The sequence below is a fragment of the Cydia fagiglandana genome, chromosome 12 (assembly GCF_963556715.1).
Source record: "Cydia fagiglandana chromosome 12, ilCydFagi1.1, whole genome shotgun sequence".
NCBI classification, from domain to species: domain Eukaryota; kingdom Metazoa; phylum Arthropoda; class Insecta; order Lepidoptera; family Tortricidae; genus Cydia; species Cydia fagiglandana.
Genome location: NC_085943.1, coordinates 12,039,435 through 12,066,609, shown reverse-complemented (window position 1 = coordinate 12,066,609; position 27,175 = coordinate 12,039,435). Strand labels below are relative to the sequence as shown.

At 35.2% G+C, this 27,175-nt stretch overlaps 1 protein-coding gene across 1 annotated transcript; it reads right to left on the bottom strand.

Annotated features, from left to right (window-relative positions):
* Positions 1-13,996: 13,996 nt before the first annotated feature.
* Positions 13,997-15,578, bottom strand: LOC134669289 (uncharacterized). The gene is made up of 2 exons (XM_063526792.1): positions 15,090-15,578; positions 13,997-14,446 (listed from the first exon to the last, which is right to left on the bottom strand). Exons 1-2 carry the CDS (start codon positions 15,549-15,551, stop codon positions 13,997-13,999), a joined length of 912 nt encoding a protein of 303 aa, XP_063382862.1. The 5' UTR covers positions 15,552-15,578.
* Positions 15,579-27,175: the final 11,597 nt, after the last annotated feature.

Here is a 27,175-nt window from a genome sequence, read left to right as displayed (position 1 = left end):
ATAAACATTAGCTTCGCAGAGTAAAGGAAACATTGTCTCTGAAACTTTGCTGCGAAAACATCTTTCAAAGCAGTTGGCTAATGAGTGAAATTAATACAGAGTTATATTTTCTGTTTCCGTGTTAGTTAAGAGTAAACATTGCATTTTTAATTGCGCAAAAGAGAAATGGTGTTTTAAATAGTTTTATGTCTAAACATATAAATTACCTTATGACTAGGCGTATGTACCTAAGTATAAAAAAACTAATAAACCAAGGAATCGAATTCACCACCTCCAGTTTAAAATCGTGAACCACTCGGCTGTCGCACGAGATATCATATATTATCATATCATGATCATATCTCTAGATCCATTTTATTTCTTCATATGAAATGTGCATAAAAGGGAGACGACCTTCCGTTCAAGCACCTAAAACTCCAACATTATAATTTAAATAACACCACCCATAAAGAGAGAATGAACTTGAGGAATCCCCCAAGGACCTACACTTTATAAGCGGATTTTGCATTAAAGGTCTCGCTGCCTACGTGATTTTATGGCGTAGTAGTAAAACCTCTTTATGATCGCTCTAACTCCTCTAGACGCTAAATTGAGGTTTGTAATTATGCTAGCGTTAAATTTGTATTGTTTTCGTTTAATTTCTTTTATGATAAGAAGTTTATAGCTTTAATAAGCTTTGCAAGCACGAAATTGCCTTTAGCTTATCTGTATCTCTCTATGTACATATATACTCTCCGTCCTCGCTTATACATATAAGATGATATAAGCGTACCGTAGCTGCATAATGAAAGATCGATACGAACGGACGATATTTTAAAAAGGCTCTTTTTGGTTTATGACTTCCATTGGTATAAATATTTAGGTATAATTGGGTGTATTTCATTCGCCAACAAACTGTTTCGCAGTTTGGCGAAGTTTTGTAATAGTTTTAAGTGTTTTTTGTTTATTAGCAATACCTAAAAAAAAATGCAATACCTAAAGATCCATAGAATTACAAGAAAACAAAAGAAATAGCTGCTTCATATATTTGGCTGATCAAGTGATCAGATATCGATGTTTTCTATGGAAGAGCATATTTTTGTTAGGTATTTCGGAGGTGGTCTCGCAAAAATTGGCTGAGGGTTGAAATATACTTAAATCTTAAATCCCCGTAAGTACACTTAAATTACTAAGTATCTATTTCATAATAATAACGCTTCGTTTCCATCACCAATGTTAGTCATAACATTCTTTGTACAGTAATTTCGACAAAACTATTTACGACTATCTACTAGAGCAAGTTAATTGAATAGTTAGCCTACTTTTGCGCAAAAACGGACACTATCTGAATAGAGTTCGCTTAATTAGTTCGGATGGAAAGGAAACGCGCTCGTTTCCTGCGCTATTGTTTGGCGCCGTGATTTTTGCCGCGGGCCAGGTGCGGATATTTATGGAGACAATAAAAGAGAAGTGCGGGTATTTGTAGCTACGCATCACTTGTGTATGTATGTATTTACTTTATTGTACATAGAAATAACAACACAAGAAACACAGTTACAGAGTGAATTAAATACAAGAACAACTCAACTTCAACAACTCAACTTGTGTTTGAAATATTTACTGTTTTTATTGTATGTCTGATAGCGTAAGTTGTCTCTCTTGCACTAACTGTCGGTATTTCAGACGGATTATTAAATTATTTAGGCATTAAGTGCCATGTCCCTATGAAGAGAAAGGCGGGGGTGTATAAACTACTACTACTACTCCTCTGGCGCAGCAACCCAAAGTGTATCTTGGCATCCACCACGACTGTTCGCCACTGATCCCGGTCCTGATATGCCGTTTCTCGCCAGTTTTCAACCCGGAGCTCGCGCAGATCAGCGTCTACCACATCCGCCCATCGATACCTCTAGTTCAAAAGTATATGAAATCAATTTTAAATAGGAATGATGCTCCTGTAAACTTGATAGAAAATTATAATGCCTATTTATTTTTGTCCCAAGAAATTACAGGGCCGTCCTACATGAAAAAGGCCGTGATATATTTCAGTAGGTTGCGAAACGACTTTATCTTTGCGCTAATATCGTCGCCGGGAAAACAATTTCGCTTATATTAGGAGCAGGAAAATTGCGTTTTTATAAGCGGAGGTACAGATTTTTACTTGAAAATGGCCCGTGTAGGGCGAAGAGTTGGCTTTTCATTACATGATGTCATTGTTGTGGACGCTTATCAGACGTAATTAAGGTGGAATGACTTGGTGATAGTTGTCCTTGCGATGATGTTTTCTATTTGAATTCTAGAACATTTTATAATGGATATGTTTATGGTCAATTTTTTTTACATCCGGGTAATATCTAACCAACAACCCAGGCAACAAAGAAAGATCTACCTCCTTGAGTGTTCCCAACGTCTGGGAATACGTACGATGAAAATGTAATTTTGACCACAGGAATCTGTGGGATTAGGACGGCCCAAAATTTTGGAATAACGCAATCTTGAAATTGTGGAATGGCAGCGCAAGAACGCGGATCCTTAGGATAGCTAGGCCACTGTCCAGTAATAGGCCTTTCGGCTGATATGATAAACCAAATCAACATTTTATACCCTAGTCGAGTCTTCACACATCACTTTGCTTTGTGGTTTATTTTTGCATTGCGTCGCTGCATCACAAATCATTTGACATACCTACTCGTATTCAGTAAAAGCGCAACAAATTCCGAAATTATTAGACTCTGGAAAACTAGATTTCTACGGACGCTTGCTTTTGATTTGAAGCTTCGAGTCTTAACTCACAAAACTAACTGTTCTATATATAGTTTAATAAGTTATTTCACGAGATTTGTATACGCTATTCAAAACCGAACGTGCTTTAAACCCCAGCTCCGAATAAAATTCTCGAACATTTTTCCCACAATGCCGGGCGCAAATTGCGCTTCTTATTCATCTCTACTTTCACGTTATCTGCCCCGGTGGAGCTAAAATGTGTCTATTGTCTACGGATCTAGTTCCGAGTCCTGACCCTCCCTGCCAGAGACAAGACAATCTACACTTTTAGCTAAATGGGGTTAAAAACTATTCTATGTAGTGTTAGTGAAAAACTTCGATTTTTTGCAAATACAAGATAAATATTTTTAGGAATATTTTTCTTGTTTAAGTACACATCTTTTAGTACCTGTGATAAATACCTACACGAATAAATGCCCGCACCAGGATTTGAACCCGGGACTTCTTGCTTAGTCAGCAGGGGCACTACCCACCACTAAGTTAGGCGACGGTTCAAAAAATCCACTGAACAAAAAAATGTTACATTTTTTACTTCTCATATTTAAAAAATAATCGTAAATTTTACTTTAAGTTAATAGGTATAGTTAGGTACTCTATTTTTCCAATTAGATAATTGATCCGCAAATTAAAAAGAATCCCGAAGATGAAAAAAAATGAAAGTGCTTTCATAATAAAATAAGAAGTCTTACTCGTTAGCTCGTTCACTAAAAGAATGGAACAATGTTCCCCCAGTGAACTTCCCTAAGACATTCGCCGAAGCGTATAATACTCATCTGCATTAGTTTACCGGCGATTATGAAGTGTACTGTGTACTTACCACCCTTCTTATAATACTTGATAATGATTGACAGAATTTGAAAACGTTGGGCTCAAATTAATACCTACAGCTTTTTAGTAGGTACATTATTATTAAGGATCACAGAGCTTAGACACGGTTGGATTGGACAGGCGGACCAGATAGAAAGAGGCATAGCGAAACTAATAAATTCTTGCATGTCAAGTTATAATTCAATTTTACTAAGTAAGTATTAAAAGGTATTGGGTTATTACCTCGGTAATTGCATATTCAAGTATGTGAAGGTTATTTTAATCGTTAACAGGTTCAATATTTGTTTAAAGTTTAGCAAAATTAAACTGTAGATAATAGGTAGAGAATTGAACATTCCATCTGAAAAGATTTGAATAGTTAAGAAGGGTGGTGATGGCCATACTAAATGCTACAATCAATATGAAAATCGCCAGGGACCTCATACTATCGTCACTATGACAAGGTACGAAATGGTACAAAACAAGGTACTATACTTTAAAATATGTATTTCTTTTTCAGTAGTAAAGACACCTAACACCTAATCGGTGATTTACTGATTTCCAAAGGGTGCTGACAAATTAAATACAAGCGGTAGGTGCCCAATATAGGTGTATACTTTTTTTTATAAAATCCGACCCTGTTTTAGTAGAATGGACTGTTTTCTACAAACAAAACACCATAAGTGGGTGCTTAATTACGAACTACTGAAGTGTCCCGCGACGGCACATTAATTTTATCTTGTTTTTCATCTTTCGCGAGCAATTATCTTGGCGGCTCGTAAGGAATCTTCCGGGGAGTTTTTAATTTCATTCGCCGTCCCAATTATATTTAGCTGGCGATTAAAAGGCGAACTCGTAACAAATTACGTTTATATTTGAAGCCTAACAAATTCTACGTGTTTGAGAAAAACCCTTTTCCTTTTTATGTTGCCCATATATGTTTTGTATAATTATGTTCAATTTGTATTTTATATCAATATAAATTTAATTGCACTCAGTGTTTAAAAAAAGCCAAGTAAAAATTCTAAGACGGCTTTTGAACTTCTAAAGAACATTTTAGTGGGGTCAAATGGAGTGTGTAAGCACTGTCTTTTGCAAAAGTAGTTTTTTCCAGATTGCGATTTTAGCCATTTGCAATTTTTACCATTTTATTTTTTCTCAATAGCATAACTCCCCATAACTCCCATTCCCGAAAGCATAACTAACCATTCGCATATTTTCCCATTAATTTCATTTTCCAGTAGCTTATTTTCCTGATAGGTTTTCTAACCATTCGCATAATTTGGATATGTATTCTTATTATAATATACGAGACACTAACTAAAAAATAAATTCTTTTTGTAAGTCAATATCGAATATCGTACAATAAAATAAGTCGGTTCTGGCGCACTGTTTTGCTCGCAGGTCACCTAACACACTCCTCCTCGCTTAGCTTGTCGTCGCACCTATGTATCTATTTTCTGTCTTCCGTGATTGTAAACAAATTAAATACAATGTTTACATATGATAAAAGGTAAAAATTGCAAATGGCAAAAATATCAATTGGAAAAAACGATTTTCGGAAGAGACAGTAAGTACACACTCGTCAAATGGCGATCAGTGGGCTTTATAAATCATTGTTTCTCCCGACATGAATTATAAAATCCCCAAATCAAAAAAGTTCTATATTTTTTCCTTTAGAACAGGAAACCCGTTAACTCAGTTGCATTTTAAAAAAAAACTGGTGCCTCAGGTGCTGTGCCAAGTCCAGTTATCCGGCTTCCAGTTAAAACAACAAATCCTTTAACTATTTCACTTTTTTTTACAATGGCAAACGCTTACTGCTTAATAAATGATATGTTTGCGTTTCCATTATGTTGTTCCTTCTATTTTTTTCTAACGACCGGGTCACGATCATTACCAACTGCGAGATAAATTTGACCTCTTGAAACACTTTCCATGGTAATGACTTCAGGCCGCCATTATGTGGTCGTCCATTTGCTTTGTTTTCCAACGACTCACTCTAAAAATAAAACTACAGCTTTACGAGAGAATAAACTGTTGTCCTTCAATGATACAAGGGAAACAAAAGAGACGGGGAGACAAAACCTAAAGAAAATGGGATAGGGTAAGTACTTACATTAGATAGAAAATTCCCTCCCTCACTGATGCCTCGTCGACCAAGATGGCAGGAGCAATTTGCTTATTATTTGTTTATTTTTTTTTTTTTTTTTTAATCTTTATTGCACAATATAACAAATAAAGTACAAATGGCGGACTTAATGCCTAAAGGCATTCTCTACCAGTCAACCACCAGGCTAAACAGAAACAGTAGTAGGTGCAGGCATTAAACAAAAAAAAAAAACGCAGAATAGGTAACTTAAGACAAAAAAAAAATAGCGATATATAATACATACTAACGAAAATAAACTTACATATACATACTATAATTAAATAAACTTACATATATATTACTTTATGTACCCAGTGCAAAGAATACTATGCCTACGATGGACAATTAACCAGTGAGTTTGTCGAAGAAATGCTTACGTAACATGCGCTTAAACGAAAGCTTGGTTTGAGCCTGTCTGATATTGAGTGGGAGATCATATTTGATGTTCCTAAACGTTAATTAAGGAGGCCAGATATGAAAAAGTCTCGTTTCCTTAATTTATCGTTAATGTTAATTTATTCTGCGTTCCGATGAGCCATTTGTGCGTATTTTTGGGGTTTCGTGTGGAAATAAAGCTTTTTAATGTCTTGAAAAGTCTCAATGACAGTACTTCTAAATTACAAACAATATGAACACGAATGTCTATTTAGATTTCTAAGAGTTTGTTTTTTATTATTATTTAACTCGTAAAATACTCGGCATTTACATTATTGTACATGGAATTAGTCTGCTGTTGCACAAAAAAAGTCAAAAAACTGAAAGTCCGATTGGATCAAATGTCAAAATGTGCTTATTATTATTCATTTCGTGCCTGTAATAGCTGTAGCTGTAAGTGGCTGCACTTGGGCACCAAATCTTTTAATTTTTAACTTTACTTTATTAATTTTAATTAAGATTAATTCTTCATCTTAAATTTTGAGATGTTGCCGTATTGCAGACAGTTGGCGTATTGTCTATCTAATAATTATTTGTATTCAGGTAATTATAATAATGTGGATGTTTCATTAATTGAGTTATAGCTATAATTTAGAGGTAATAGGTATGTGTTATTTTCAGTCCACCGTATTCCTCAAATGGTTAACCATTGTTGGGCCCAATTCGACCTACGAAGTTATTACAAAATTGATAGATGGGATGATGACTGATGATGGCCAAGCAATGCATAATGCAATTTAATCGGCCACCGGATTGTGTGTATAGAGAACGCAGCTTTGCACCACGCTAATTTTATTCTGTTGCCATTTTGGATATTCACAAGTCATAGCCTTGGTGGTAAAGTAAATACACAGTAGTATTGCATCACAAAAGAAAAATCCAATAACAGATTTACAATGTAAATAAAGGTAGCAACAGGCGGTCTTATCGTTTAGTGGTGGTCTAGTTCTTGATATAAATAAAATCTTCTAGCGATTTCAGATTAAAAAAAAGTTATCTCTGTGTAGAAAGTTTTTCAATAAGGCGGCCGGTGTTTGATGACGTCATTACTCGGGAAATTGTCTCTTTCAAAACTACTTGCGATATTAAAACACCGAAAAATTCAAACGCATGGTATGGTGATCATGGGTATACATTAAATGTCATGCAAATATTTTTATAACGTCTTCCACTGCCTTAAATACGTTTGTTCTTCTGGTTTAATATTATAGGAAAAACAAAATTTGACTTAAATGCCTCATGGAAGCTCACGGCCTGCACGGGCCAAGACGGGACGGGACAATTCTTTTGTGCATGTGTCACCGCCAGCGTTCGCCGTGTTACGTCATCTCCATTGTATATATTTCATGGCAAGCCCTTGGGCATTACTAACCATATTATCTTTTTCATATTGTATAAATAATTGGTCGTTATTCCTATTATTAAAGTGTGATGAAATGTAATTTGGATGCGTAATTTAAACGTGATTCAAGTTCAAGATCTGTACACTAGCATAGAAGGATTTTTTAACTGATACGAGTATACATGGGAACAAGTAATAGTTAGACGGTTGAAGCTAACTGCCCAATTCGAACTTTAAGATGCGTCAAATATTAAGACAAGAGACGATATGAATTAGATATGTCAGTGTCAAAAGTGACATTTCTTCAAACAAAAACGCCAGTTTTGATACTGACATATCTAATTCATATCGTATCTTGTCGTAATATTTGAAGTATCTTAAAGTTAGAATCGGGCCGTTAGTTAGGTAAACATGTAGGTACTTATTTCTATTGGAGGGTATGTTTTTTGGCCCTACAAAGGGCACTCATCCGAAAAATTGTCTTTTTTGACTTTTTCTCTGTAGACATTCATTGATTTTTACTTTTCTATTGACTACAAACTCATTGTCTTTATTTTGCCACAACGCAAAACATTTGATTGCAAGGATTGCAGCGGCAGATACTATCGTGATAGATTAGATTTTATTTAAAAGATAAAATCTGTACGTCCATACATAATGTACCTATCGAAAGAGGTGCGTTTGGAACTCATGATTTTAATTGAATATCCTGAACTCATAACGCTTGTCAACATCATTTTGTCAATTCTGAGAAATTCATAATCTGGAATATTTAATCCGGATGTATGTGAATTATAGTTAAATTGTATCTGATACATTTCCGTGCGTTCGGAATTCATTTTATGATTTTGTTTGACGATCATAATAATTAATATTTATTGTAAATCTGACATCTGAAAATACGTGAAAATTAAAAGCGATATAAAATTAAATTAAAAATTAAAACTAGTAACATGAAACTTACAAATAACAATCCAAACTATATAGGTATTATTACAACTAAAATTAAATACAAAAATACTTAATAATTATGTTTATGAATTGAGATTTAGATTCAGACTGTGTATTCTGTGTAAGGAGAGTCAAACAAACATTACACACTCGAAACACATTACCTACTTTCCATTTTTGTTAGTCTGACATGAAGTTAGTTAGAAGCGGTCGTCATTTTTGTAAACTTTTGCGAGAACTTAGTCAAGTTTCCCTTAAGAAAACTATCTTAAGAAAGGTTTTAACTTTACTGAGAACTTTTCTGACTTTACACATCATTTTTCCTTGGTATTAAAGCTTTAAAATTAAATTTTGTTTTATATTCCAGATTATTATACAAAATTAAGCACATCAACAAGATATGGGTACACTTTAAGCTTTATACCTCTCAGTACCTACCTAATTTATCATTTTGATCAATTGCAGTTTAGGTCAAATTTAGATAACAATCAAGATAATATTGCAATATCCGTATAGATATCTAGGGTTGATTGCATACGTAATTAGCAATTTCGGTAGCATGACGGCTGACTGTTTGACTATCAGTAGGTAAAGTGATTCAATATACTGATACGACTGGCCCCAAAAATATGAAAAAAAGTATTAAGCGGAATAGTGGCAAGGGCAGTCCCTGAGACTTGCCCTGGTGAAAGACTTGAACCACTTTATCAAAAAGACACCAATCTAAATACATAGGTACCGATTTATATCTTGGCATACATAATTGTGTTATGGAGTAATAATTAAAAACATATTTCAATTTTGGTACTAGTTAAATACTTAGAGAATTTGTGATTTATGAGTAACTGAACGAAATTGCCACGTCCATTGTAGGGATGTGTAGGTACTATAGCAGACTAAGTTCTACGTGGACTAAGTCGCAGGTGGGGGCTTGTTTATTTTTAGGTATTGCCATATTGTACGTATTAAAGTCCTTGTCCTTATAAAATGTAATGTGCAGGGAATCCCATATCTTGACTCTGCAACAGCACACTATGACATACCTTGTCAACCTTGCCCTCGTTCGCTGGACTGATTCTGAATACACATGAATGCAAGTGTAGTATTTGTTAATAAACATAAGTAACGAATTATTCTAGTAGGCTTACATTCCCAGTCTCCCTGCTTATTCTGTGGACAATACCTACTAGAAGTATGTAAATGTGCTAAGAAGTTCATAAGAACTTCGAAGAAGACTTAAAGAAGAAGATAAAAATAATTTTATGGTGTGTGCGTTTCTTTGATATTATGCAGAGTATCAAGGTTTGCAAGGTATTAGATATAACCTTTAGACCGCCATTTTTCACATTTGAATATTTAAAAGCTAGCAAATATAACATTATTTGAAGTCATGAAGGTTTGTTACCAAATACGCTGTACGATTTATAAGCGTTCGTGGAGCTATTGATACGAGATACGATAACTCGCAACGCCAAATTTGTGTTCAAAGGGTTTTGTTACATAATTATCGCGGTATAATCGTTAAAGAGCCGTACTGAAAACGTGTGTGTAACGGATTTATTGCAATGAAAAAATCGAATTAAATATATTTCAGTTGAGCTATGATTCTAGGTATGTGAGCTATGATACCTACCTTTGCTATGATTCTAGGTATCAATTTATGCCATAATTCTAAATAAAGGTAGAGTGCAAATCTACTCAACTGACCTCAAACACCCACGCCTAACCTTGTCAGGCCAAAGCAAAGGTTAACGTTTTGACCAAATCGGTCAAGTTTATTCACTAAAGAAGGTTTTTATTACCTTACTCCGTCATAGTAATACGTCACTTATCGACATAAGCCATTGTAAAAATAAGTAAACAAGGTAGACGTGTTAAGCCGGTCTAAATTAATGTTCTTAATCCAATTTGAGTTAGGTTCAAGGGCATTTTCAATGCTCCATAAATATTTTATCGGCTATCGTTTATTGATTTGGGTTTTTGGACAAGTCGTAACACTGAATTTTTTAAAATGTAAAATAAAGGGCCAACGTCAGGATCCTCACCGCCAACATGGAGAACCTTTGGGAGATCTGCCCTACTACGCATAAAGGCAATGTTTGCATGGCAACTGCAGCTGCATTAGGGAACTGCTGCGCTCTTGAATCAAGAAAATTGATAATGCAACATTACGGCCCGCGTCAAGGCCGTTATAAGTCCAGCCCTTGGATAAGTCATTTATTTGTTTACCATATTTTTTAACCCCTGGAGTGCCCCAGAATTACCGTAGTATGGAACTCCTATACTAGTTACCAGCACACGACGTGTCTGTGTAGGGCGCTCCACGAGTTAAATACATATATGACGTTTATAATGACACTCTCTCACTTTGTTCTGTTCAAGTCGGTGCACATCGATCTGACTATTTACGTCACGTGTGACGTGAGAGGATTCTGCAATACGTCAAGTGGAATAAAAATGTCGGAAATGCTCGTCAGGCAATAAAAACCTTGACATAATACTGTCAGATGCGACGATTGCCTGATTACGCTACAGCTAGCTAGTTTTGTCGGGATTAAAAAACTTACATGGCGGTTAACGAGTATAATTGCATTTAATGTCTAGACACGCAATAGACTGGATTCTTAAACTATACTCTGTCTTTAGGTACTTAAATAAAAGTGAATAAATAATTTGTACATTTTCGGGTAGTTATAACATTTATTGATTAACTAACCAAATACAAAACCACCTGGATCTGTCTCTGAACGACCCGACTTTGACCTACTCGTACATATTTGATGATGTAATGTTTTTATCTACCCTCAACTGGCTTAATAAGCCATTTTGAGCGTAGATTTTGTTTACTCTTTTTAAAATACCTAAAGATACAGAATATAGGTACTCAGTCGATTTATTATAATTATTATATTACGTTACGGGCTTATGCCACCAGAGGCATTGGAGGTGGCGATTAGGGGATCGGATAACATTGTTCTAATTATGTTACAAATCTATTTAATGTACCTATATTATACAATTTATAAAATTTTAACATTAAATGTTTTATGTTCTCTGACATAATTATGACTACAAATTTTTCATAAATGTATAATTTTCCTGCCGTTGTTATCATCCTTATTTGTTGTTATCGTTGTTACTATTAGGCTTGTCTTAATACTAGGATTATTTATTGTTATATGTCATAATATCACTAGCTATACCTACTTAAACTATTATGTCTATCGTACGGCACTTCGGCGAAAACGCTTCTCGCTCGAGGAATAATACTTGGAGCTTCCTGCGTTTCTAAATCTAGTAGAAGGTTAGGGTTTACACTTACTCTCTTTCCTAAGTAATACGCGCCTACGCCTACTATTCCTACTGCCGTAAATGCACCTACTGACACAAATGTAATAGTAAAGGCATTCCAGAAATTACTGTCTTCCGAATTCTCAGTGTTCTCGGGTTCTTCAGTGCCAGTATCTATACCTGAATCTTCTGTCCCTTCAGTATTATCCTCAGTATCAGGCGGGTCTCCTGACCCATCTATATCATCTGTATCATCATTAGTATCTATTTCATCAAAAGCGTATATGAATTCATCAGGACTGCTTAACTCTTGCATATTTGTATGTGGTGTTTTTCTCATTAGGTCTCTAGTGACTCTTTGATATTTTATGTCGCTTTGAGAATATGTTATATTACCAGGAATGTATCGCAAGGAGTCGACGATTACTAATTCACTGTTAAGACTTTTTCCAGATATTTCCACCTGCGGTAAACAAAATAAAAACAAATCAGTTGTGATGAAATACTTATAGTTGTTGTACTATTCTAGCAATTATCAAATTTGAAAAGAGATGTTTATACTTTTCGCCTTATTACAAAGGAGTCAGGTGCAAAAGTGTAAACATATCTTTGACGTCGACTGTACCTCAAATCTCAATCATATCACATACCTACTATACAATAATGTTAGAAAAATACTTTCTTCGACGAAAGGGTGTCAGGTATTTTAGTTGTTTGTATTTTTGGCGTTTAAAATTGTTTAAAGACGTTTATTAATCATGCATGAAGATTCACGTAATTTAAATAAGTTGTCATCATACAGGATGTTTTATTTAATAACCTGCAATATTTTAGATGTTAATATATAGGTCATACTGATCACTTTTACTATGGAACCAACCCCGAAATCGCGAAAAAAATATTAACTCTCCCATAGAAAATATCAACGTCAGACCAGCCAAAATGTATGAAATAGCCTTTTATTTTCGTGAGATCGGTTCCATAGTTAGTTGTTTAGTATGACGCACATCTTAAATTATATCAGGTTATTAAAAAAAAACAACCTATATTTAGGTACTTACATAGCCTAATGTATGCTCTTTGATAGGCACCGTAATGTCGACCCAGCCTGGCACAAAATTCTTGTTCGACCGCTGATACTTGACCGACGTTATAATTTCGTCTCGATCATCAAACACAGAAACAGTTATCCCACTGTATTGCGATATTGTTCGAAGGTAAACTGTAACTTTTAGGCTTCCTTCCAAGAATGAGATAGGGTATGTTGCAGTGCAACTATTTTTTAGAGCACGAATTGCTTTAGACCTTCCTTCGTACGGCGGCACTAGCTTTAAATTTTCATAAATAACTAAACTCCATGGAGTTGTGCGAGTATTCACACATTGTCTGTCACTAAAAACGTCTGAATAATGTTCGTCGAAATAATACGACACACCAACTAAGTCAACACTTATTACTGCCACAAAAGCAGTAATAAAAAATACTAGGAATAACATCTCATGATGTCTTTTGCAGGCTTTGTGTTAATATGGAAGTAAATGAAACACTGGCTTTTTAAAAGTGCTGTAAACATTATCTGAAGTGCGGGTATTAAATGTAGTTTTAGATTACATTGAAAGATAAGTCGTCAAGTGTGTGTGTACATTTTAATCAAAATCATAAAGCAAATAATACAATTAATATTGATGACGAAATAACGTTATAAATAACTTTCATTGACAATCAGGATTAAGATTCCTAGATAGTTAATCTTATTTACTTATTGGGTTAGTTTTCTACGACTTTCAAATAAATAAAAAATCTTAATAAAGCTAATTCACATAGACTTTGGTACTAGATAATTGATTGAAAAAAATTTAGAAGGTGTTATGTCCATTTGTTGTTTTCTACATTTTATTTAACCATTTGATCAGTGTGATTAATATGTTTTAGTAGGTATATTTGTGCTAAATTGCATTTTCTAGTAGATACCTACCTGCTAACAGTCAATGAGCACAACTGCGATGGACACAGACAGATACTGACGTCAATAATCTACAAGGGGTTCCTTCCTAGTTATTAATTAAATTCTAAAAGTATGTCGATCTTTTATAAGATAGAGCAGGTATATAAATAACATATTAAATGATATGATAAATCATTTAAGTAAAAATCTGTATTTAACAAAGACTTAAATAATAATGTGGGTACTCGTACTGGTACACACCCAGAAAATTTGCAGAGGCTGATTAATTACTTTTTAGTGTAAGTCACAACTAAACAGAGTATATGTTATTATTTCTATTAACATAAGGGCTTTCAACGGATTCTGCATACATGCTCTTGACTCTTGGAACAAGATACGGCTTTGGAAGATTATCTATATCTTCATATACTTGAGGCTGTTGCTTACCTCCCTGCCTTTTCCCCAAAGCGAAGCAACCCCAACCTACTAAAGCTAATAATATTACTGGGATTATTACTGCTAGGGAAATAGTGAGGGGTGTCCAGAAATCTTCCGAGTAAAAAAATCGAAATGATCGCTCAGTGGCTGACAGTGACTGAATGTGAACTTGATGACTTAAAATAGAATCTGCCTGTGTAGCTTCATCATGAGTTTTGAGTTCTGAGTCTTCGCGAAGTAGTTTCATTTGTTCTGCAGGAAAGTAGCAGATTGATTCGACCAGGATTTCAGAGTTTGAAGTAGCTTTCCCAACGAGCATGATCTGGAAACCAATAGATATAGATTAATATACATATACATATACTTAATTGACGTTCCATGAGTAAAGGTATCTTATTACGCTACGCTCCAATAATGCGGTGGTATGCGACGAAAGCGCCGACCGCCCTAAGGTACCTTTACCCGTGGAACGTTACATTTATACCTATTCGTAAATATCGAATGAATGAAAATATTCAGCTTGTGCAAAATTGAATCTGCTTCACATAAAAAATAAAATGTCTATTTAAACTATATCTCATGGAAAACACATCTCAGCGCTTTCCCGGTTGCATCCAAGTCCGGAGTCTGTTGTGGCAAACTAATCCCAATAATTTACTAATCTCGGTTATCTTATATACATATATTATGTTTCCTCCGATAAGCGACTGGTTTGTACAAAGGCTTACTTCGTCCAAGATGATTCATTTGAATATGTTTTATCCAATGTCGTCACAGATAAAAATCACTTACCTACTATACCTACGCTTGTATTCATACAGTTATGTACTACATTTAATTAGATACCGCACTGTTAGAGACTTAAAACCTAAATATTTGAATACATAATGACTAAATAAATTTAAATTACTACACCTATCCAAATTATTCAATCCTAAAACTTTTTAAATCAGTCTATTACTCACATAACCATCGTAGTGTGGTTTTCCCTCTAATATAAGTTCTAAAACGGTCCATCCATCACCAACTCTGTTGTCAATGTCGAGGAGGGTTGCTTGGCCAACAACATTGTTTTCTTCTGCCTCATACACGGACACTGTCAAGTAGTCTTCTACAGAAATTGATTTTGAGTAAACCTTGATTTTTAAAACTCCACCACTAGCCAATGATAGTGTGTCTGAGGCTATACAACTAGGATTTGCATTGGGAGTTAATCCAGTTACAATACCATTCTCATTATCTACGCTTACAGTAGTCTTACTAAAAGAACCGTTGAATTGCGCTTGGCACCGCCCACTATCACTTGTAAAAAAAAATTCTATGTTCTTTTCACATAGATCACAACTCACTACACCAACTATTAATAAAACTGTCAGACACTTAGGATATTCCATTGTGAAAATTTTAGAACACGATAATGACTTCATTTGTTAATTTTCTAGGTTAATTTGGTATGTCACATAAGTATTATCGCTGATAAGATTGAGTTGTGGCTCCATTATATGGAGTATCGATTAGATACATTTCATAGATGACGCAGTTTCTATGTTATACCCTAAGTAGGTATACCTATGCTTTCGTTAGTTATTGATATTGGATATTATTTAGGGATCGTTTTAGGTACGTGACTGCCGTCGTCAGAATTCGTGGAAAATAGATTACATATAGGTAAATATGAAATAAAATGCCAACCTATAAAAAAAGCACTGACAATTACTAGCGTAGTTTAAAAATATACCTATTGCAGTAATACTATTTACAGTAAGTAGGTAGTTAGGTATTTTTAGGTTTTGCGGCAATACCTGAAAATACCTTTTGCGTTTTTCAGGTTATTCTGATAAAACCTCTTTGTATTTGTGTACTTAGTTACACAATACTATGTGTGCCCAGCGCCTAATAAAATACAAACGCAACATGTACGATAAATGACGGGTGAGGATCTTGCTATCACTAAGGCGTTCAAAGTATTAAAATACATTAATATAATCTTGACAAGCAGGAACCCTTCTTAGTTACTTTTATCTACATTCTTTTATTAGAAAAGATATAATATATTATTCCAACAGAGAGGTGTGAACTTTGTGGTAAATACTCCGATATTGTCAGGTCCTTTTATAGCAAAACGGTAAGCATGGGACCCCGAGGACGCCACAACTTCTAAATAAATATGGACATATAAATAATATTAGTGGAAGAAGGGCCGCAGGGAACCGATCCCAATATTACCTACTTTTGAGTTTCCGGAGGCTTCGGGTCGGGGTCGGGAGGGATACTTTGATAAAGGCAACGGGTCATTTTAGATGTTAGGAAATGTTCTAATTGCGGTATCTCTTGAATAATTTATTTACACTTTTGCCGAGTTGCTGTAAACACAATAAGTTAAATGACTTTTGCATGCCATTTGCTTTGATTTAAGGTTGGCTTTTAAATGATTTATTCAAACTATATGTTTACAAAAAAATATATATGTCAAAATTGGTAATTGACTTTAATCAAGGGCAATGTGTCGAATTGTAAATTCTGTTAAGCAAATTATTTTATAGGAACTGTGAAGATATTATTATATTAGATGTTAATAAGTATTTAATTATTTTAGCTTTTTTCACATTTTGCAATATTATAACATTACAAAATACTAGGCATTTTTTAAAAACCTCTGTTCCTAATATTCTGCCTTTAAAGTGAATCTAAGAGACTGCGAAGTTAGAAAATAACTTCCTAGGAAAAAAGGCTATCAAAAAACTATTTGAGACACTTTAAATAAGTTTAAGCAATTTGGTGAGGTTTTTTCCTTTTTCTTCGGATGGTTTACGGAGTAGCGTCTTGCTGAATCCGAATTTAAAATCCCTGGTGAGCTCTTAACGCCGTCGCTACTGAGGATGTATCTTACTTAGATGATCGAAACACATAGATGTGGCGCAAATTTCAGGTGTGTTTTTACACTTTTTATATTATTATCGTACCTTCTTTAAGGGGCACACCATCGGCCCTATTCGTACTTTAAGATACGTCAGCTAATAGATCTTGAAACGATATGGATTAGATGTGTCAGTGTCAAAAGTGTCATTTTTCTTCGAAGAAACGTCACATTTGACACTGACATATCTAATCCATATCGTTTCAAGATCTATTAGCTGACGTATCTTAAAGTTTGAATAGATCAGCATATCTGATTGCCAGTCAATGAAATGAAATCAATGAAAACATTGTGAGTGAGGCTATTCAATTTGCCTGAACTCTTTCAGGTTTCAATTTTAGGACTAATGATAATATCACAAACAATACATTATGACTTAAAACTTTATGTCAAAGGGACCCCCTGGTATTCACTATTATTATTTCCATCAAGTCCATCGCATCTTCTTTCTGTAACGTTAATCTAAGCGCAATACTTAGGAGGCAGGCAGCGAGAGCCACAACAAAGCCTGTCAAGTTAACGTCGCCGCCATTGTCCCGTTCAATGCAGAAAGAAATTGGCTACTTTCTTACCTTAAAAGAATTCGATACCTCAGGTATTGAAAAGTTTCGTTTTGACGTTATAGAAAATTGAGCGGAACGAGTGTTCGATTTCACGTAACGTAAAATGAAGGCCCTTTGTAAGACGACATTGTTTTATGAATGTGAAACGTGATAAGAAAATTGACTTGTCACCGAGATGTTGTAAACTGAGAGGCTAAGTTAAAATAACCAATCCCAAGTTAAGGCCATCATAGCTGATTAGCTGGGTAAGCTAAAAGCTATAGTTATTGTGGTCACGTTCTAGGTACTTTTCTCAACAAATGGGTAGAAATAACTTAACCTATTTCGGCGTTTTTTTCAGGTAAATTAATAATATTCTGAATATGGAAGGATCGTATGTTTTCTGCTACAGTTCTCCTCTTTCACTCAGCATTATTGGCTATTTTTAGCATCTTAACCAAAGCGCGACATTCTTATACTCCATTTATAAGTGCGCTTGCATGACAAAATGCCATCGTCCTATTTCAGTCCGCAGATGGTTTTCAATAGAAAATTATCCATTATTCAACTCGCATTTTCTCCTGAGACTTTTTACTTTATTTCTTATTCTAACATTCCCCCGCTTGTGTTAAAAGTGCAAAAAACTGCACTGTAAGCCGTTGGCCTGCCGGCGTTTGAGCACTACTTTTAATGCGTTTTTAAAAGTAGCTATCCGAGATGGTTTTTGAGTTGAACGTCTCGGCAGGTTTCTGGAATAATCTCTCGTTGATAAAAGGATTTTAGATTATGCATAGTCGAGGTTTAATACCTACTTAAAACGTGGCATGAAACTTAATTGGTTTTGTGTCGTGTTTTAAGGCTAAGTTCTAAAATTGAGTCGAGATTATCGTATTCCCTTAACTGTCTTAACAATAGAGAATGCTAAGTTGTGAAAATGATATTTCATATGCTATATTTAGGTATAATAAGTAAATATAATGCTTGATAAATATTTTTAACTGGTGTTTGACATTCCGCTTAGAATAAAATAAATAATTGACAGATTTACAAAGAAAGTACATTCGGTAAATCGTGAAGGTGTCCTGATTGTTTTATCGTCATATATTGTAAAATTAAAGCGATTCAGTTCCGAATGTACAATTCAGTTCAGTTATATGAAGCAAGGAAATAAAAATTGTTTCTAATTCAAATTGAATAATTTATTATAGTTTTGATACGAAGTCCAGTATCGTCTTGGTGATTGGCGCGCATCTCACGCATCGCTTTCACTTTATTCCGCATGCATGCACCAATCAGTGTAAGCGAGTTCAAGGTCGTATCAAAACCCTAACTGTTAAATCAAAATCGGAATCCAGTATAAGCGTTTTTCTAACATTAAATGCAATATAATGTAGATAATGGTTCTCGTTTATATCCAGCTGCCAATTAGTGAAATTGATTTGTTTGCCAGAGGGCTGTATATCAGGATTATGTTAATATCCCATTGTTAAGATTTACTGACTAAACAGAACTCGTATGTAATAATGAAATGCATTTCGCGCATTAATTCAGGTTAGATAGTAATGCATATAATGTTATGGGTTTAGTAACAACCCACAGCCAAGTAAAATTTATCGTTGTTGTACGACGAAATAATTGTAAGAGATGCAATTTAATAATGGATTAGAAAAAATATACATAAGTAGATTGGATTTTTCACTATTTGATTAAACTACAAGTATGCGACTTGGAGTAGCAATTTGGCAAGGATTTGATTTTATTTTAAATTCTAGTAGGATATAAAGGTTTTTATAGTTATTCGTATATAACTCCTAAATAATGATTTTTTTCTCCAGACAACTAAGTAAACTTACTACCTACCAGCAATAAAATGCAATGCAAAAAGAGTAACGCCCATGCGCGTATGAACTAGTCAATGCAACAAACAGCTAGTCTATTCTGTCGGTTCCGGACGATTTACGCAGGCCGATAGCGATTCTTTCCGACTACACGTCGTTAACTGGAATAGATAACATTTGTTCCGGTAGATGGTGTACATTCGTTTGTTGGTGAGGTGTCGGGATGGCGCGTTGCGGGGATTTTATGGCTGTTTTAGATTGTTATGGCGGTATAGGGCGGCTCATAACATATACAACATGCATACCTACTCAGCTCCGGAGGTAGGTAATCATTTTCGATTTTTAAAAGGAAGTTTTAAAAAAAGAAACGGGAGGCATAGTGGTAGGTAATCCCTAATCATCCATCTTATTCTGCCGCATAAGTGCGTCCTGTTTTTCCGTTAACCTACCGGGTACCTTTAAGTAACCTCAAAACTTCACAAAATACTGTAGCTATTTAACTACGGGAGGACGCCGCGTGCCGCGTGGCTCGAGCTAGGCATAAAATACAAAAATAACTTTACTTACATGTATGTAAGTTCGTTTATTCTTCTAATTATACGATACTGCCTAGCCCGAGCATACATAATTTCACTAGAAGATATTGATCATTATGACAGATGTTACAATTTGTTGATAAATTAACTAGTTGGTTTACATTGTTGGTTAAATAAATATGCCCGCAAACATTGCCACACGTTTCATTATGTCAATACGCCACACAGAACCTCCGTTACTCCGAAAACTATTAGTACCTATATTGACCGACTATTGACAGTGAATCGACGAACAATGTAGTTTAATTAATTTAATAGTTTCCGTCAAGACAATTCGGTAATGCATGTAAAAACGATTAATAGACCATTCTGTAACAATTAACTATCTATGCCTAATGAAAACGTAAGAACGTTTATGAAATTAAACTAAAAATGGTCGGCTAATGACTGCACTTTGAACAGTTTGAACAGCCAATCATTGAGTGGTTTACTCTAGCAGAGCCACATAACAATAGTACATAATACGATCATACGATAAAGTACGTAGTAGTACCTACCTAGGCGAGGGAAGTAAAAAATATTTTCAATAGTTCAAAACAGTATATATCAACGTACATCTATAGATATCATAATATAATTATAACATAAATTATTATAACATCACAAAGTTTTTCTTTTAGCATTACTAGGTACAGGCAGGTAACTACTTTCAAATCAAGGCACTTGGTTAACAGTCCACCAACATTTACTTATACCGGGTGTGGCCTGTAATATGAGCAAAAAATTAAACTGTAGGCTTTACTCCTCATACTGACTACCATTTGTTCAGCGACTTTTAAAAATAACTTGTGGTTTGATTTTTAATACACTTTAAAGTTTATTCTAAGACGCAATGTATTGCGAATTTTGTTTTGTTTAAGGCGTGACAAGCAACGTCGATCACAATGATATGGCGTGGCGATGGCGTCCATTGAAGATAATATTTATTTTGTATGAAAAATAGGGAGTCTAAATAATTCATAATTTTTAAAAGTTGTAGAACAAAAGTGTCACCGTTTGAGGAGTACAATCTATGTTTTAATTATTTGCTCATGTTACAGGCCACACCCGGTATAACAAGTTAACCAAACAAAACGCCCTCTCAATTTAGTATACATACACGTGTCCCGCCATAATTTCTTACTCTTAATTTCTTACCTCCGGAGCTACACCAAATAGTTAAATTATGTTTTATCACTTTCTTACAAATACATAAGTCAACATGATAGATAAAGACAACGATTATTACCTAATTGATGTTTGTAGCGCGTTTATAAATAAGGGGGTAATTGTATAAAAGAGAGTAATGATTGTAGAGAGTTGCAAGTAGGTAAGTAATTTGTAACGTTTCAAACTAAAGTAACAAAGAAAGTAAAAGAAACAACACAACACAAATACACGCTAAACGCAAACAGCTCCGCTCTCGAATTGGCTTCCGAGAAACAAAAACACGTCGACAATACAATTAATCAATGGAAAAGCGCTATGTGTTCTCTAATATTTATAGCAATCGGACAAGCGTTGGTCCAATAAAAATACCCCCTGTAGGTACGGTCTCTTGTTTCAACATTGCCCCCAGGTTTTTGTTAAAACTAGAAATCAAAACGCTACGTTAGGGCTGTCACTGAAACCAAAAGATTTCAGCTTGTTAGTTTAGAAGTATTTATGGTCAATGCATAGGCGTACCCACGGTGGAGCAAGGTGGGGCAGTTGCTCCACCCTGGTCTCTGTCCATAAGCTAAGAATTTCTGTTTCAACCGTACCCTGTTACAACGTACCCAGCCTCCTCCTACTTCTGCCCCACCCCTTAAAAAAATGCTGCGTCCGCCCATGGTCAATTGTATATACAGTTAGACCAAGAAAAGTCTGCAACGATTTTGATAGCACACTCAGTGCAAGTGTAATATTTGGCGTCAAACTTCTATGAAACCATGACGTATAAATAACACTTGCACAGCGTATGTTATCAAAATCGTTGCAGACTTATCTTGGTCTAACTTTACTTATGCTATGTTAAACCACTACTGATGTAATTCTCAGAAATCTAGGTAACATGAGGCTAACTTCACATACCTAACATACCTAAGTATTTACTATTAAACAAACCGTTAGTTTGTATGTTTAGGGGTTTTAGCAGGATCTGCAAACAGTGAACAGTTTCCGTGGCCTAACTAAGCATTACCTTATTTGACTTATTTGTATTTAAGTAGGTACTTATATTTAGTGTCTAGCAAACCAATAATTGTCCATCAAAAATAATGTGTAGCTACGAGTAGGTACTGCAATTGTTAATTCAAATCGTCATTTTATTTGCGTTCGTATTGTCATACTTGTTCGTATTGTCATGTGATTGGAGATTATCTCTCCAATGAAAACTATCGAAGGCAGCCCTGTCTACCAAGGATATAAAGGGGCATTTTTCAACGCAAATCCATTTACACTAAAAATATTCGAACGAATAAATCTAAAAATATTATCGCGCTCGTCGTAACGGGTGCCAAATACTGTAGCCAACGCCATTTGTTTGTTTTTTTGCATCTCTATGTTACAACTAAAATTCTGTCAATACCCGAGTTTTCTACAGCATAATCTACAGCTTGTATTTTTGATCATCATCAATATTAAGAGGGCCTGGCCCTCTGTTGCTGCAGCATTTTACATTCCAGCCTATTCTGGGCCTACGCTTTTGTTTCTTGATATAAGTGGCTACAGCACTATTCTTTTTTCTGTGTCATGTGTGATATTCTGATACGACCAGAGTCATACTCTAAGAGTAGTTAGCGTAGATCTAAATGAATTGACTCTCTTATTTATGTTTTACTAAAAATAATACAATGATTATTTTTCCTTATAAAATAATTCAGTAAATAATGTAAAACAAGCCATTCGCACTTCGATAGAAATTTTAACTCTTCATAATTTCCTCTAGAAATAGAAAAATCCGAATTGCATCCTAAACGATGATATTCGGATTTTCCTGTCTATTAATTCACCTGAAATTTAAAAGATTTCGTAAAAAAATACATTGGAATAGTAGTGACGTGCAAAATTATGCTTAAGTAAATCACTAACTACACTTAAAAATATAGTAGATAAGTAATTGTATAATTTAATTGTGTTAATTTATTAAAATCAAATGAGCTCTAGAATACAATAAGGTTTATTAACTATGTAGAACAAAAACCAGTAACGTTAATTTAAACGTAAAACTTTTAAGCGAGCTGTAGATACCTAAGCGAACTCATTTTATAGACGATTAACATTTCATGGGCCTATACGAAAAACGGGAGAAAGTTCAGTTTTTCCACGAAACTTTTGCCGTACAGTATTTTATATTAAATTCAATCATGAATATTTGAGTGTGATTTTATTAACATTATGTACAGGCAATATAGCAGAAGTAGCATGATGGTTTGAACACGAAATTTATCAAAGGAATATTAGTATGGATTTTCATATATGGGTCGTTCTCGTATTTCGTGCAAATCGGTGTTTTCGGAAATTTACCAAAAATGTGGTGGCGTTTTCGAATATCTGTTAATGCAAAGTTGTAACATAGGGCCTAAAGTATATGTCTCTCCAATGACCAATTCTAAAAAGGTAGGTATTTTCTTTATATGTACAATAAACACCCAATTTTTTCACTCATCTCTACATGTAACGCGTGAACTATAACTTTGACCTACATTTTAACCTTAAGATACTAAAAATAAAAAAACTCGTTGGTGGTTCAATAAATGACTAATTTAGATGTGTTTTAAATCGTATAATATTAGAAGGTAGAAATTAATAATATAGTTTTTCCACGAAACTTTTGCCGTACAGTATTTTATATTAAACTCAATCATGAATATTTGAGTGTGATTTCATTAACATTATGTACAGGCAATATAGCAGAAGTAGCATGATGGTTTGAACACGAAATTTATCAAAGGAATATTAGTATGGATTTTCATATGATAATCCTAAGGGTTGCCGCAATCCTGCTGAACGTGATCAAAGGAAATAAACCAAGAAATCACACATCTATTATAGAATTATAGAATAACTGAACCTAAAACTTGTGAATGGTGTCTTTCAAGTTTTAAGTCAAGCCGCATTGTTAGGTACGGTACGAGTATATAAGACCGTGTAAGGATCGACAGACAGGTGCCAGAATGTCACTGTCAATCATGCCATGGTGCTAATCAGCGTACCAGGAACCGACCATAGCTACTCCCCCCACTTGGGGTGAGTAGCTACCCCCCCACTGGGGGTGAGTAGCTAAGTAGATAGGCTATAAGAGCTGGGAAAACTTTGCCAATATTTAATGAAAAACTGTAAAAGTTAAGGAAATTAAAATGTTGTTGTTTTACCGAGGGCGTTGACGCGCAAAAAAGGTTGGATGGAAAGAAAATACTTACCAGGAATATTTATTTTAAAAATAAATGGAGATTACTATGTAAGTAGTACTAATTTGAACTAGAGTCGGACCAAGAAAAGTCTGCAGCGGATTTGATAGCCCACGCAGTCACAGAATAAATAATAGTCCTAGGTACAGAAGACTCGCTCTCTAACAAAACGCGTCTGTCACGATCAGCACAGATATGGCCGCTAGGTGGCGACAGCGCCACGCGCGGCTTATGGCAAACCCCAAAATTGGGGTCGAACCGATGGACTTTTAGCTACCTGTAGCAAAGCGACGCAATCGCGGAGTGAGCCACGCCTGACGCAGTGCAAGTGTCATTTATACGTCATAATTTCATAGAAGTCTCACGTGCCCTGCGTAGGCTAACAAATCCGCTGCAGACTTTTCATGGACTGACTCTATCGCGTTATTTGACTTGGAAAATATTATAAGATTCTGTTTGATTTTCAAGGCAACGGAAACGAAATAAATGTGAGGTTGTTCCAAATGTTCCAATTGTTTACCTAATTTCGGAAATTTAATTTAAGTTATTAAGCCAAGTACTGTAGGTAGCTGGACTGTGGTCGCTGGGAGTCTAACTATACGAGTATGCAGAAAATCAGCTTTAAGATGACAGTCCATTTCCAACGACAGCTGCACTACTGTTCATTTTACTATGGAAATTGACAATGACAGCGACTCGTTCAGTACCGGTAGTGCAGCTGCGGTTAGAAATGGAATGTTACCATAACTATACGAGTATGCAGAAAATCAGCCTTAAGGTGACAGTCCATTTCCAACGACAGCTGCACTACTGTTCATTTTACTATGGAAATTGACAATGACAGCGACGCGTTCAGTACCGGTAGTGCAGCTGCGGTTAGAAATGGAATGTTACCATTAGACCAATCAGAGGTCGTTGAAATGTAGAAATTCCAATGATTATTGTGCATTCATTGAAGGAAGGGACTCGATTAACACTAGAGTTTTTTGAATACGTAAGTAACTGAGAGCCTACCGCGAACCACGTTCGACTTGTTGCCTCCCTGTCACACTTACGTACGAATTTACAAGTGCGACAGAGAGACAACACGTCGAACGTGGTTCGCGGTAAGCCCTCTGATTTTATGCTGAAATTATGTATGCGGGGCTATGGATAGAAAAACCTTTTTCACAAGGTAATTGTCCTTGTGGCATATTCCACTTGGTTTAACGAATATTCGTAACATGGCCGCTTACTACGATTAACGAATGTTTTATTTGAAATTCTAATGATGTTTATTTACAGCTAGAAGACATATGTTTTAAGCAAATGATTGGGTACATTACATCGCGTGGGTGTTCACCAAAACCATCTATTTTCTTAGATACAAAGGAATATCAATCACGGAGCGAGTGAGTGGCCCAACTAATTAAGTACAGAAGTAATACTATTAGGCCGAAAGTGTATTGTACAGTCGCCATCAGATATATGGGAGCGGCCAAGGTGTTCACAATATCTGAACACGCACTCTAACGCCCTGACAATAGAGGCGTGTTCAGATATTTGTGAACGCCTTGGCCGCTCCGATATAACATACAACTACAGAACACTAATGTATCTACTCTAAAATAGTTACAGTCGCCATCAGATATATCGGAGCGGCCAAGGCGTTCACAAATATCTGAACACGCCTCTATTGTCAGGGCGTTAGAGTGCGTGTTCAGATATTGTGAACACCTTGGCCGCTCCGATATATCTGATGGCGACTGTAACTATTTTAGAGTAGATACATTAGTGTTCTGTAGTTGTATGTTTCAATGACTGTGTATATAGTTAGACCAAGAAAAGTCTGCAGCGGATTTGATAGCCCCCGCAGTCCAAGTGTTATTTATAAGTCATAATTTGATAGAAGTTTGACGTTTAAAATAACACTGGCACCGCGAGGGCTGTCTAACTAAATCAATACAGACTTTTCTTGCTCTAAGTCTACTTCTTTCCAGATAATGAGATAATGAGACTTAAATCATTAATTAGTTACAAAAATACTTGCCTATAAAAGAAGAGATGAGAGAGGAGATGTCAAAATATTACTTTACTTGTTTTGTTTTGACAATTTTTCTTCGAACTACGGGCACCAAGAGGCTGAAAGGTTTTTTATGTGATTCAGTTCCATTGGATCACAAAAAAAAAATAGGTACCTATTTATGATTCTGACTTGACTTTATAACTTCAGTAACACTTACCTAGAAGCAATACCAACTACAACGCGGCTGTTGTGTTGTCAAGGAGAAAAACTGTAATTTTCAATTTTTTTTATTAATTTACCCCAATCCACCATTCTCCTTTGGCCATCCTGTACACTCTGGACAGATTTGGATACCCCGGTCAAATTGGAACGGTAGCACAACAGAACACCTGCCGCCAAAGTTCGTTGCCGTATTTGAATGAGAATGGCGCGAATTGCCGGTTCCGACGAACTTTTGTTCGCCGAGCTACATCACGGTGTATAAAAACATATTTGGGCGGCATTGGTTTCCGATTAGCGAGAGAACTCATATTGAGACATTTATATATTTCTTTCGAAGCGATTATGAATCATGCATTACGAATTTAAATATTTCTTACAGAAAATCGAGATAAATTTTTAATTGTATATTTATGAAGTGCAATAAGAACGGACTCCAAGAGAAGTCCTACAGGAGTTTTGAATATCAAATATACCCCCTTATTCATAAAACTTCACGGGCCTGATTTATTTAAATTATTTTTTATTCCTTTCTTACAAATATATCTTAACATGACAAATAAA